General features: G+C 48.2%; 1 protein-coding gene across 1 annotated transcript; it reads right to left on the bottom strand.

Annotated features, from left to right (window-relative positions):
- Positions 1-2871: 2871 nt before the first annotated feature.
- Positions 2872-12811, bottom strand: WNT16 (Wnt family member 16). Its single transcript, XM_079994367.1, has 4 exons — positions 12517-12811; positions 8808-9082; positions 6614-6900; positions 2872-4012 (listed from the first exon to the last, which is right to left on the bottom strand). The coding sequence occupies exons 1-4, from the start codon at positions 12615-12617 to the stop codon at positions 3548-3550; spliced, it is 1128 nt and encodes a 375-aa protein (XP_079850493.1). The 5' UTR covers positions 12618-12811; the 3' UTR covers positions 2872-3547.
- Between the last annotated feature and the right edge of the window lie 816 nt (positions 12812-13627).

Here is a 13627-nt window from a genome sequence, read left to right as displayed (position 1 = left end):
TGCACCATTAGGAGCCTTAGAGCAAGCCGATTGTGCATTGGCAAACAGGTTTCCTAGGTGGCCCTTGCTCCCGTAGTAGCTGATGTCTGCAAGCTGTAGGTTTTAGAACTGCCGCCCATCGGCTAACGGGTAAAGGTGACGTTCGAGGAGCTTGAAAACACCATGCAAAGCTCTTTTGCAAATCCTGCACGGTGCTTTGAAGTCCTAACTTTGGGACTTCAAAGCACCCAACTACCTGACATCAATGTGAGGTCATGTGTTAACGGGTGGGCAGCCCTGTCCACCTGTGAACTTTGATCCAGTAAGAAACTGCAGAGCCAAAAAGTTCACCACCTGAGAATTAAACACTTTCCCCTCACACATCTCCCCATAACAACCAGAAGCCATGATCCAGGAAAGCATGCACAACAGACCTATACAGTCAGATTTTCTGCTGTTTTTAGGAAAAAGTCCCACGCCATCTCACTGAATTTTAAAATTCAATTCAGAGCTGTTCCTGCTGTGCAACAGATTAACCTACTGTTGTTCATTGGTGATGATTCTATGATACATAGAGGTTATCTGGTCCAGGCAAGATCTGCAGTGCAGGATCAAACAACAGCATAAACCTTTGCTTGAACCTCTGCCTGAACGAAATTTCCTTCCCTGCAATCTCACTGCTGGTCCTAGTCCCATCCTTTGGAACAGTGGAGAAGAAGCCTGTTCTGTCTCCTGTATGACATCCCTTCAGATATTTGAAGGCTTGAACTTAATCATCACTCCTTCAGGCAAAACATACCCAACTCTTTCAAGCATTGCACACAGAACTTGGTTTCCAGATCCCTCACCAGGTCAACCCTCCTGTAGACATGCTCCCCGTTGCGCGGATTCGAACCGCCGACCTTGATTGGCAAGACATGCTCCAGTTGGACAATGTCCTTAGAAACAATGGCACCATTCACAAAGCAGGAACGCCTTGACTTGCCTTTTTTCACAGCACAACTTTACCCATGACTAATCAGAATGGATGCTTTTGAATTATGGTGGTGGGGGAGACTCTTGAGAGTCCCATGGACTGCAAGAAGATCAAACCGATCCATTCTTAAGGAAATCAGCCCTGAGTGCTCACTGGAAGGACAGATCGTGAAGCTGAGGCTCCAGTACTTTGGCCACCTCATGAGAAGAGAAGACTCCCTGGAAAAGACCCTGATGCTGGGAAAGATGGAGGACACAAGGAGAAGGAGTGCCTGGCGTGCTCTGGTCCTAGGGGTCACGAAGAGGCAGACACGACTAAACAACAACAAATCAGAATGGGCCTTACTTCCAAGAAAATGGGATAACAGCCTCAAGCTATCCATATTGGATAAGCTAGAAGAGCCAAGGTAATTTAGAATCAGTAGGTTGGTGAACCAGATTAAAAGAGCTGATCTACCTTAGTAGCTCAGATGGCAGAACAAGAGAGTCTTAATCTTAGGGTTGTGGGTTCTAGCCCTGTTGGGCAAAATATTCCTGTTTTGCAGGGGGCTGGACTAGATGACCCTTGTGGTCCCTTCCAACTCTACAATTCTATGATTCTAAGACATTTCTTCCTGTAAGACCAAAGGCACATCAGCAAACACCTGAAAAACTAAATCTAGAGGATAATTTTGTATTCCTCTCTTACTTTTCTTATAAGGAGCCTCTGTTTTAAGAGTGAGTGTTGAAAGTGAGGCCATTAAAGGTTGGTCCAGTGTTCTCTTAGAAAATTCCAGAAAGCATAATTTAAGCAAACATATTAACAGTGCAATCCTGTATGTCTACTCAGGAGCTCACCCCTCTAACTTCAACAGGACATGAGGCAATTCCAGACTGTTGCTATTTGGGGGTGGGATTCCACCACAAACTGGCAAATTCAGGCTGTGCCATTATAGCTGACTGGAAGGTTTGCTGCAACAAAAGCCATTCCCCCAACAGAACAGACTTTTTGCATTAAGGAAAGTGACAGGAAAAGGCACTCGATAGAAAGTATGGGACAATGTTTGCTGCGACACAGTGTTATCTAACCTCTGTGCAAACAAATCAGGATGCATGTTCATTGAATAGCCAACATTGCCCAAAATTTGCAAGCAAGTTCTTAAGTTTGCAAAGCCTATTTTTTCCTTACACCAAGTACAGTATATGACTAAATCTACAGATTAAAAATTTTATTGGACGGAGCTCCAATGCCATCTAGTAGATCCAGACTCACAAAGCTTATTGGTTTATCAACATTGGCCACAGAAGTGGCTTTCGGCGCAAGTGGAAGGGATGAGGTGGTGGCGAAGTCATTGTTGTGCAAAGACACCAAAGGAGTTGATCCAATACTCCTGCTAGTGCATTTGCACCACAATGACCTCCAAGTCAACCCCTTCCTTCCTCCACCCGAGCTGGCAAACCACTTTTGACTGACCATACTTGCAATGACTAGGAAACGATGACTGTGCCAAAGAAACAAGATAACTGATTAACCTGATCGGAATAAATGCCTCTTTTATTGCAGGGTGGCCCAAAAGATCTAAAGGGAGCAATATCTTTTCTAGGATTTATCTACCCTTCTTAATAAGCTGAGCTGGCAGCAGTCCTGCAGCTAATGTGAGGAAGACAATGCATCCATCCATCATGGATTGATGATCCTCCGATCAATGGAGCATGTGTCAAATTCGCTGACACGCACACCACAGTTTTCATAGCACACTGGTGTGTTATAGTCACAGACAGGTGTGTTTAGCAATAGCATATGGGATACATTTTCATAAAAAGAATGGAGCATCACAAAACAAAAATAAACAGCATAATTTGGGGGGGGGGATGGAATGAGAATGCCTTAAGCGACGACACAACAACGTTCCTACAAAGCTGCTCCATTTCTCTCCCTTTTCCTCAATGAAGCTTTTAATGGCACTGGAGAAGACACAACTAAAATTTTAAAAAACCACCAGGAGGTCGCAGCTACACATCATTTCACTTTAACTGGCGTGTACTCCCAACGCCAAGGTCCAGATCTGCCCAAGAAAGCTATTCAACCCATTTTAGACTTGGCTCGGTTAACTGATCTCAGTCTTACCCTTAACATCTGACTAGCTAAGTAAACAGCTGTACAACTGCTGGTAATCCTTTGCTCCCAGAGGTCTCAATAAACAGAGTACTCTTAATACATGGGATCAGCTTATCTCGTACCAGGCATCATTGTAGCCTCCAAATGTTTCATTTAAGCTCTTCTGGCTGCCTTGAGATCTGTACGTGTCCAGCGTTGGCAAAGACGTGTCCATCTCGACTTCAATGATCAAAATACTGACTATTTACGGCGATCAGGGACACGAGTGGCTCCAGTAGGCCACCCAGCTAGGCAAAATTCTTCAGATGATCCAGGTTTCCACTACTATTAGTTTTAAATGGGGCCTCTGCTTATTCCGAGCTGCCCTTTCGATACGAACCAACACCTTTGGCCCTCGAGGCTCTTCATCTCAAGACGCCTCCTTAGCGCGAGACCACGAGAAGGCTACTTCTCAGGGTTTTTCTCTCGTCATCTATTTTCAGGGCAAGTACAGTTTCACTTGCAAGTATGGACATCAGTCATGGTCTCGCATCTTCTGCAGCGTACGTAACAACACCAAACAAACTTGCAATCGCATCTCTCCACTTGCCTGACAACATGTGTGTTGTAACCGCGGCCGCAGCACAGGAGGTTGCATCCATCCGGCCCCTCGGAAGTACGGTTGCATTCCCTTCCTTGTGTCCCGGGGACTCCCAGTTTGAGATCTTCAACGCAGTAGTTGGGGGACTTGTGGATGTACAGCAGATCTTCTTTGCGGATTGGTATCTTCCGCTGCCTTTTGTCTTTCCTGCGTATCTTTCTTCTTGCCCTCTCGGAAATCTGGATGCTGCTTTCGTACTTCTCTTTCAAAAAACTGCCAATCTCTGCAAAGGAGGACATAGTCTTCCAGCATGTCTTGAGAGCGCAGGAGCCCGAGACTCCGTGGCAACGGCAATCCACCGTCATCAGCTTTGCGACGGCCTGGGGAAAAGTTGAGACCAAATCAATCAAGCAACGTTCCGCTCATTTGTTAACTACCGAGCAACAGATTCTACGCTTCTAAGGCTATGAAATGACAATGCCCAAAATGTTTAAACATCTTCCATTTGGGAGTCGTTTGCTTCTCAGAAATGAGGCCAGAGATTAAAGAACAAAAAAGCAGACATGTAAGTGAGAGAGAGCCATATGCACAACTAGAGCTCAGGTTCTTGCTTTCATTGCAATAGTTCTTGCAGCCGAAGAGCCAAGCTGTTTCTCAAAACAGAACTACACCCAGTCTCTTCAGCTATGGCAAAAGTTGCCCGCCTTTTAGGACCAGCAGGCAAATTTCAAATTTTGAGAAAGAGCTGTGGGGCAGCAGTCACAAAAATAATAAAAAAGCCTATTATTACTGTTATTATTGTTGCTGCTATTAATTGTTGTCAAAATTTAAATACTGCCCTTCGTGAAAAGATCTCGGGGGCGATTCACAGAATGGTTGCTATGGGGTCGTGGCATAACACAACACGGCTGCCGTGGTGATGGCAGAGTTGCATAACTCAAAATCAGAGACAGCGTCGTCGTTGCTGCTGCCCCATCGTCAGACAACCTCATACTTGCCACGGGGAATCACCTATGTCTTGCTGGCTTCGATTGTGGAGATAACACAAAATTGACTTTGCACATGGGCAGCAACACAATTGTTATTGTTGTTTGTGTAAGAAGAACAACAAAAAAGCATTCCTCCTGGATCAGGAAAAATATGTAAAGCGGGCATGCCAGTCTCACTCTTACACTCTCAGCCCGTATAGATACCAGAGACACACGTGCTTTTCTCTCCAAAACACAAATACTTGTCTTCCCCACCTATACACAGTAACTCCTATTTCCTCTATCCAAGTGCACCTCTCATGTTCTTAAAAATGGCACATCAATCTGTGTAAGCATCTGAATAAGCACAAGATTATATATACAGTGGTACCTCGGGTTAAGTACTTAATTAGTTCTGGAGGTCCGTTCTTAACCTGAAACTGTTCTTAACCTGAAGCACCACTTTAGCTAATGGGGCCTCCTGCTGCCACTGTGCGATTTCTGTTCTCATCCTGAAGCAAAGTTCTTAACATGAGGTACTATTTCTGGGTTAGCGGAGTCTGTAACCTGAAGCGTCTTTAACCTGAAGGGTATGTTACCACTGTATATACCTATATTTATGGCAGAGCAGCTGATACGTGCACCTGAACTACGAGAACCATGCTTTTCACCAGAATCTTGTCCTCTACTGAAATCATTGCTAACCCAAGCCCCAACTTGAAATAGCACCCCCGACAACTAAGAGCTTGCAAAATCCGAGTACAGTATTGATCTGAGCTCCATTATTGGAATATATTAGAATATATATATTTGTTTTAATTCCTGCAGCGGTGGTGGTAGGATGCTGCTTAGAAGTCATGCCTTCTGCAGCAAATCCCAGGTCTCTAAAAACTAGAGAGTTTAGTGGTTAGTCTTGGACTTGGTTGTGATGTTCACTAAGTGACCCTGGACAAGTCTCACTTAAACTTACTTCGCAGCTAGTTGATGTGAAGATAACACAGGATAAGGAAGACACAAGAGGTGATGGGCAGTTATTTTGAACAACCTGAGGGTGGACAGGATAAAAATACAGGTTTGGATCCAGACATGCCCCTCCATGAATGAACAGGCTCTTTCTGCTCACAGCAGGCCCCGAGGTTCATCCGAGGTTCCTGGCTAAGGGTGGGGAGAAGTGATTTTCACAAATTCCATCTGCAACCCCCAACACTTGCCCTCCCAGGCAGCTCAAGAGTGTTCCCCAACTTACTGGAGTATTTTTTTTAGCAGGCTGCAGAGGGAAGGAGGAACCGCTGAAAAACCGCGTGAACACAACTCTGAATAGGCCTGGATCTAAAGGTAAAGGTAAAGGTACCCCTGACCATTAGGTCCAGTCGTGGCCAACTCTGGGGTTGCGGTGCTCATCTCACTTTATTGGCCGAGGGAGCCGGCATACAGCTTCCGGGTCATGTGGCCAGCATGACTAAGCAGCTTCTGGCGAACCAGAGCAGTGCACGGAAATGCCATTTACTTTCCCGCTGGAGCGGTACCTATTTATCTACTTGCACGTTGGTGTGCTTTCAAACTGCTAGGTTGGCAGGAGCTGGGACCGAGCAACGGGAGCTCACCCCGTCACGGGGATTTGAAACGCCGACCTCCTGATCGGCAAGTCCTAGGCTCTGTGGTTTAAACCACAGCGCCACCCGCAAGGCCTGGATCTACCCCATAATAAACAAGCCACTTTGTGCACGGCCCAGAATTTGTCAGACAGCGGCACCATTCAGACTGAAATGCAACGGTGGGGAAAGACAAGTTTTCAACCTTCACATTTAAAACATGCAGGTTTCTTAAAGAAAATCTCCACACAGGGAATGCATAATCGGAGGAAGCTATCTTTTTGTGTGCAGGTCAAAGAGATGGAAGATCTTGGGGCATGGTGGCTTAAGGCCAGGAAACTGTGTCTCCCTCTACCATTCATTGGCTACATATTACAGGGAAAGAAGTGGAATGGGGGGGGGGCAGGAGTCAAATCCATACCAGTCTTCCAGCTTCGTTGTTATGCAGGTTCATGGCTAGCAGCCTGTTGCCATCTTTCCCCGTGACATTTTCCGCAGGGCCGTCTAAAAACTTTCTGCTCAGCCACATTCCATACTGAATGTCATCAGAGCAGCCGCCCCAGTGCCAGCCTTCGCTGGCTGAGCCGCCGCTCTGTAGCTTGGGGTCACATGCGCAGTTGGTCATGTTCCCCACGCTGCACGAATGAGTTATGGAATGCACAAGGCCCGCTGCTGTCACCGCTGAGATGAACGCTGTTTCTTTGGTACCTGCAGAAGGACATAGTCATTCAATCAATCTCCTTTATCGGCATAGAAAAAGTGCTTCATATACAGTCGTACCTCGGAAGTCAAATGGAATCTGTTCCGGAAGTCCGTTCGACTTTAAAAATGTTCGGAAACCAAGGCACGGCTTCCGATTGGTTGCAGGAAGCTCCTGCAGCCAATTAGAAGCCACGTAAGCCGCGCCGGATGTTTGGGTTCCAAAGAACGTTCGCAAACCGGAACACTCACTTCTGGGTTTGTGGTGTTTGGAAGCCAAAATGTTCGACTCGCAAGGCGTTCGTCAACCAAGGTGCGACTGTACATGATCAGAACACAACACAGTTAACGAAACATAGGAGATACTTTAGGATGAAACTGTACAGGCACCGTGAGATACGAAAATGGCTCTTGGGACCTACAGTGACGTAATTTCGTGGCGTCACTCAAAAATCTTGCCACATTCTCCACAATGTCATTTCTACAATTGCTCAGCAGATAGGACACCCTGGAAGAGTCGATCAATCCCCTCCTTCAAAAAAGGGGGCCAAATATTTATCATATGTTTTTTGCATAAACTGGGAAATAAAATAAAACACGTGTGAGGGATTCAACCTGTTTTGTGCCACAAGGACAGTGACTTTCAGAGGATGGGATTGTCGGAAATCTACCTGCTGGTGGCAAGACGTTAAATCTTGCAAGGGAAAGAGCTCTGCGTAGGTGGGGATTGAAAGCTGTTGTAAATACGGAGCGTCCTGACCAAACGAGGGTGGAATTCCCAACCCCAAAGGGAAACAGGTTTTGTTGGCTGCGCTGCTAAGGGTTTTGAATTCAATCTCTAGGATGTGAGGGCGATCTGGCTGCGATGTCTATCACCCCACTGATCGCCAGGGTTGGATTCGACTGATCTGGAGGGCTAGGCAGCTTTCCCCTTCCACCCTCACCGCCTCATGTGCCTCCCTCCCAAAGCTGCACGCTTGGTGGAAGAGGCCGACCATCCCAAATAGGAGTGTACCACTCTTCGAAACATCACTCAAAAAGGTTGGCAGCATTATCCTGTGGCCAGAATGGTGCCCGCTCCCATTAAGCCAGCAGGAGAGAGAGAAATCTTGGCCCCGCTCCTGGAGAAATTCATTCAGTTTATGTCCAGCTGAAATCAACAGGGCAATTTAGTCGCAACGGAGTTCAAAGGGACTTCAGTGTTACCAGCTTGCTTTGGATTGGGGCCAGTGTACCGAGATCACATAACTTAGGGCAGCAGTCACCAGGTTGGTGTTCTCTAGGAGGGATGCGGGTGGCGCTGTGGTCTAAACCACTGAGCCTCTTGGGCTTCCCAATCAGAAGGTTGGTGGTTTGAATCCCCGCGACGGGGTGAGCCCCCATTGCTCTGTCCCAGCTCCTGCCAACCTAGCAGTTCGAAAGCACGCCAGTGCAAGTAGATAAATAGGTACTGCTGTGGCGGGAAGTGAAGCAGCGTTTCCGTGCGCTCTGATTTCCTTTGCGCCAGAAGTGGTTTAGTCATGCTGGTCACATGACCCAGAAAGCTGTCTGTGGACAAATGCCGGCACCCTTGGCCTGAAAGCGAGATGAGCGCCGCAACACCATAGTCGCCTTTGACTGGACTTAACCGTCCAGGGAGCCTTTACCTTTTACCTTTACCTCAAGATGTTGCAACAATGACCACTGGTTCTGCTGGTTGGGGAAGACAGGAATTGTAGACCACCAACATTTGGAAGGCAATTGTTGGCTACCTTTGAATTAGTGCAAAGGATGGGGAACCTTTGCCACATGGTCTCCACATGGTCACAATTGGCCCTGCGCCAGTCGCAAAGGGCACCCGGCTAATTTCTAATGTGCATTGCATGGACTCGTCTCAAACCCGCCACTTTCCCACTCCTCCCAACCAGAGGACCTACCGCTGCTCAGTTCATAGCCAAAGCCGGAGGAAGCAGGAGGCACAGAGATGGGCGAAGGGTTGGAAGCCGTAGAAGCCGTCTCAAGAGGCAGGAGGCAGTTCCAGCGCTCGTGTTTGAACTGGCTCTGGCACTCCTCAATCCCCAGGCGGGCTCCTTCGCGGATGCTGGGCAGGAGGTTGGGCTGCTTCTTGCACAGGTCCTTTTGACGGCCGTTCAGAGGCAGGTTGGCACAGCCCAGTTTCTCGGGGACACCGAAGGAGGCCATGCCCAGCCACCTGAAAAAGCAGCCCCAAGCACCGGACATTTCATTTGACTCAGGCAAGACGAGCGCGGCCAAATCAGGAAAGAGGAGCCGCGGCTCAAACAACCCAGCGATGCGAAAGGACTATCAAAACACCAGGAACACAAATTCACAGAAGACCCACAGAGGGAGTAGCCAAAGCTGTGTCCTTCGGATGTCGCTGGACTACAACCCCCATCATCCCTGACCATTGGCCACGCTGGCTGAGACCAATGGGAGTTGTGGTCCTCAACATCTGGATAGTAAACAATGGTCACCAGTTAGATCATATTACACTGATCCCGGAACGACTGCTCTGGCTACCAATTAGTTTCTGGGCCCAATTCAAAATGCTGGTTTTGACCTATAAAGCCTTAAGTGGCTCAGGACCACAGTACCTCAAGGACCGCCTCTCTGCATTCATCACCTGACACCCTTCTTCCTTAGCCTCCTCCACGTGATGTCCAGATGGTGGCCTTTTCTGTAGTGGCTCCCTGCTTATAGAGTGCTGTCCCCAGGGCGGTTCGCCAGGTACATTCTATATTTTTAGGCACCAGGCAAAAACGTTCCTCTTCATCAGGCCTTTGGCTGACTGATGTGGGAAGGGGGGTGTTATTATTTTGTTGTTTTGTTTTACTTATTTACTTGTTCTATCCTGCATTTTAATCTTTGAACCGCTCTGAGATCTTATGATGAAGGGCCGTATATCAATCAATCAATCAAAAGTACAGTCGTACCTTGGCTCCTGAACGCCCTGAAACTCGGACGTTTTGGCTCCTGAACGCCGCAAACCCAGAAGTGATTGTTCCGGTTTGTGAACGTTCTTTTGGAAACCAAACGTTTGACGGGGCTTCCGCAGCTTCTGATTGGCTGCAGGAACTTCCTGACCATGACATCAGGCGACCCAGTTTTTCTTTCTTTACCTTATATGACATCAGGTGTGGGGCAGGTGAGCTTGGCCAAAAGGGCCCCACAGGAGTTCTAGAGAATCTAATGAGGTCCAAGTCCTAGGCACCCTTTCTCAAACTTGGGTGGTGGTGTTGGGCTACAACTCCCATCATCCTCAGCTACCAGGGATGATGGGAGTTGTAGTCCAACAATATCTGGGGACTCAGTGTTAGGGAAGGCTGGGCTAGAGGCTCCCCACTGTGGCCTTCTAACTCGGCAACAGTCAGAAAGAGGACTGAACAGTCCCATGGTAGGTGACAGATGTCACTGAGGAAATTCCCATAGTAAACAAAGGGCGATTTTAAAAATCTCATTGTACAATGTAGCTTTCCCCTTTTGATATACAGTGGTACCCCGGGTTAAGTACTTATTTCGTTCTGGAGGTCTGTTCTTAACCTGAAGCACCACTTTAGCTAATGGGGCCTCCTGCTGCTGCCGCACCACTGGAACACAATTTCTGTTCTCATCCTGAAGCAAAGTTCTTAACCCGAGGTACTATTTCTGGGTTAGCGGAGTCTGTAACCTGAAGCGTATGTAACCCAAGGTACCACTGTACTGATATGAGATAATTCAAACACAATTCCTGGAGTCACTTGGGAAAATACACTCATGAGAGACTACTGGATTGTAACAGCCTGTATCACATCTGCAGTTAATGACATTCCCGCAAACACCCCAAGCCCATGGCATTTGTGTGTGTGTGTGTGTTTAATTTAATCACCACAAGACATATCCAGGCAGGATTCCACCTTGCCAGATCCTGAGCACAAAATTATCTCTGCAAATGTGAAAGGAGAATTGTTTCACAGAACACATCCTCTGAGCACAAACTAAAAAAAACCTTGTGGGATGAGGCCAAAGGCAAATGCGTGTGGGAAGCAAGAAGAAGAAGAAGAAGAAGAGTTTGGATTTGATATCCCGCTTTATTACTACCTGAAGGAGTCTCAAAGCGGCTAACATTCTCCTTTCCCTTCCTCCCCCACAACAAACACTCTGTGAGGTGAGTGGGGCTGAGAGACCTCAAAGAAGTGTGACTGGCCCAAGGTCACCCAGCAGCTGCATGTGGAGGAGCGGAAACGCGAACCCGATTCCCCAGATTACAAGTCTACCGCTCTTAACCACTACACCACACTGACCCACTACTGTTGCCATGTAACTGGTGTGCTGGATTCTGCCCCCGCCCCCGCCTTATTTGATAACCCTGGTTTCCAGTATTTACAGAGCAAGAGAGAAATGCTTTGCAGTTCACTTTTTCCATTCCATGCTGGGTGAGAGCATCCAGGGCTGATCTGGTGTTTAGAGCGTTGGGAGACCAGCTTTAAATCTTCACTCACTCTTTGGACCAGCCACCGTTTCTTAGCCTAACCTACCTCACAGGGTTGTTGTGAGGATAAAATGGGGAGGGGGGGGGGAACCATGCATGTACCCTTCAGTTTCTTGGAGGAAAGATAGGATATAAATAAATGCATGCTAAACTGTAGACCATGTAACCAAGTTTCAAACAGATTCGTACCTTCAAATCAAATCAGGGTTTCAGGTTCCTCTCAAACAACACACACAAAATAGATCTGCAAACTTTGCTGCCACCATTTGTGAATATTATAAAAGGGGAGGCAGGTTTGTATTTATTTTTAATAAAGGAATCGAAAAAGTTCGCTTTCTAGGGCGTTCTAGAAACTTGTAAGGATGAAATCAGCCTTCCACTTTGCTATGTTTGCAATGTGTTACTTGATGGGGAAAATGGCAACCCTGGTGAAAATGCACAGGCAATGTCTCTGCCATTTATATATCACGCGCTAACATTTCCCAGTTTAAAAAGGTGTTTCAGGAGCATTTGCACACATCCTGCCTTGGCGTTCCTTCTCTCAAGAAGACAACAGGATTCCCCGGATTCTTGGAGCCTCCTTAGCAAAGCAGCTCCTTTTAGATCGGCATAAATGACTATGCATGCAACCGCCCCTTTGAGCTTTACTAACGCGGCGGCATTTGTTATGGGAATGAGCATCCTGGCCCACCAGGCGAAGGTTTGAAAGTCGCGTGACAACCCACCAAAGAGCTTTCCTTATAAACAGCCGCGCCTCGCACGTGCAAAAAGAAAGAAAGACGCTTCCGTGTCGTGCGGGAAAGCTGGCATTCTATTATGCACAGACCCGGGAGATTCAAACGCCGCACGTGTGAAAACTGCCCAAAGCTCGGAATCGAGTTAACGCCTGGGTAACGTCGTTGTTTGAGCACCGTGCTGATATAATGCCAAGGTTGTAGGTTCGATCCCCGTATGGGACAACTGCGTATTCCAGCATAGCAAGGGGTTGGATTAATGATCCTCGTGATCCCTTTCCAACTATTATCTTTGAGAGACATTCTGCAGAGCTGAGAACGGCTTTCATTTGTCCCGAAGGCAGGAGAGGCACAGCCAATTCGATCACCCCACCCCCGACCCCGGGAGATGAGGGATCCCGCTCGGCACCCGCTTCTACTCACATCCAGTTGCCGTGGGCGCCGCAGGGCCAAAGCTGCCAGAGCAGCGCCGTACACAGCACGCACAGGCGAGGCAGGATTCCCCAGGGCGCCCCCTTCTCCATAGCCAGGGCATGGAGATCCCCGGGAGATCCCCACCCAGCCGCTCTCCGCTCCCGCAGCTGCGATCTTCAGTCCTGAGCAGAGACAGCGCCTTAAAAGCCCTTCCCCTAACTGAGGGGAGCGCCGCTCCCGCGGATCACCTGCGAGGGCAGCGCGATCCCCGGCCGGCGATCCACCGGACGCGACCCAAGAGAGCAGCGCGCCCTCCGAAAGGGAGAGAAGTTCTGGCGCGCCTTGCCTCGCTCCTCTCGACTTCGGCGACTCTCGCTCGCCGCCTCATTGGCTGGCGGCGGCTCATCAATATGAAACGCGCTTCTCATTGGCTGCGGCGCGTTCCGAAGGGCTCGCCCGCACGCGGTCGCAATCAGGCGGCCTGTGCTGTGCTCTGCGAGCCTTCTGCAAAAAAATAAGAATAAACCGAAATTTTGCGCTGCAAGAAGGGAGAACGCGCATCACGGAACAGGCGCTGCTCTGGATCCTGAAAAATGCTGCTTTCCGTGTCTCAACACCATTTTACTAGGAATTCTCCGCTTGCCGCCGGGAGAGATGGCACAATAACTCCCTGGAATGTGATAGCAAGCTGAAGTTTGCATCCTTAGGAAAGTTCGCTGCATCAATATGATAACAGATCAGGGATGAGCAGCCTTTTTCCAGCTCGAGGGCCACGTTCCCTCCCGGGCAGCCATCTGAGGGCCGCATGGTTGATTGATTGACATCCAATGCCCTTTTAAAATGTGGTTTTTTGTTGTTTTTATTTTAACTGAGTGTTTTGTGGTGTTGTCTTTTGATTTTGTTCTGTGAACCGCCCCTGAGACCTCCAGCTATAGAGCGGTACAGTGGTACCTCGGGTTACATATGCTTCAGGTTACAGACTCCGCTAACCCAGAAATAGTACCTTGGGTTAAGAACTTTGCTTCAGGATGAGAACAGAAATTGTGCTCCGGTGGCATGGCGGGAGCAGGAGGCCCCATTAGCTAAAGTGGTGCTTCAGGTTAAGAACAGTTTCAGGTTA

Source organism: Podarcis cretensis (genome assembly GCF_951804945.1).
Source record: "Podarcis cretensis genome assembly, chromosome: 10".
NCBI lineage: Eukaryota > Metazoa > Chordata > Lepidosauria > Squamata > Lacertidae > Podarcis > Podarcis cretensis.
The sequence above is the reverse complement of the archived record's forward strand: the minus strand, read 5'-3'. Positions and strand labels throughout refer to the sequence as shown.

Excerpts from the sequence above, each read along its gene's own strand:
- WNT16 (XM_079994367.1), bottom strand. The coding sequence starts at position 12,617 with ATGGAGAAGGGGGCGCCCTGGGGAATCCTGCCTCGCCTGTGCGTGCTG. Across the intron at positions 9,083-12,516 it reads GGCGCCCACGGCAACTGGAT|GTGGCTGGGCATGGCCTCCT; the intron begins GTGAGTAGAAGC and ends CTGCTTTTTCAG. Across the intron at positions 4,013-6,613 it reads ACAACGAAGCTGGAAGACTG|GCCGTCGCAAAGCTGATGAC; the intron begins GTATGGATTTGA and ends ACTTTTCCCCAG.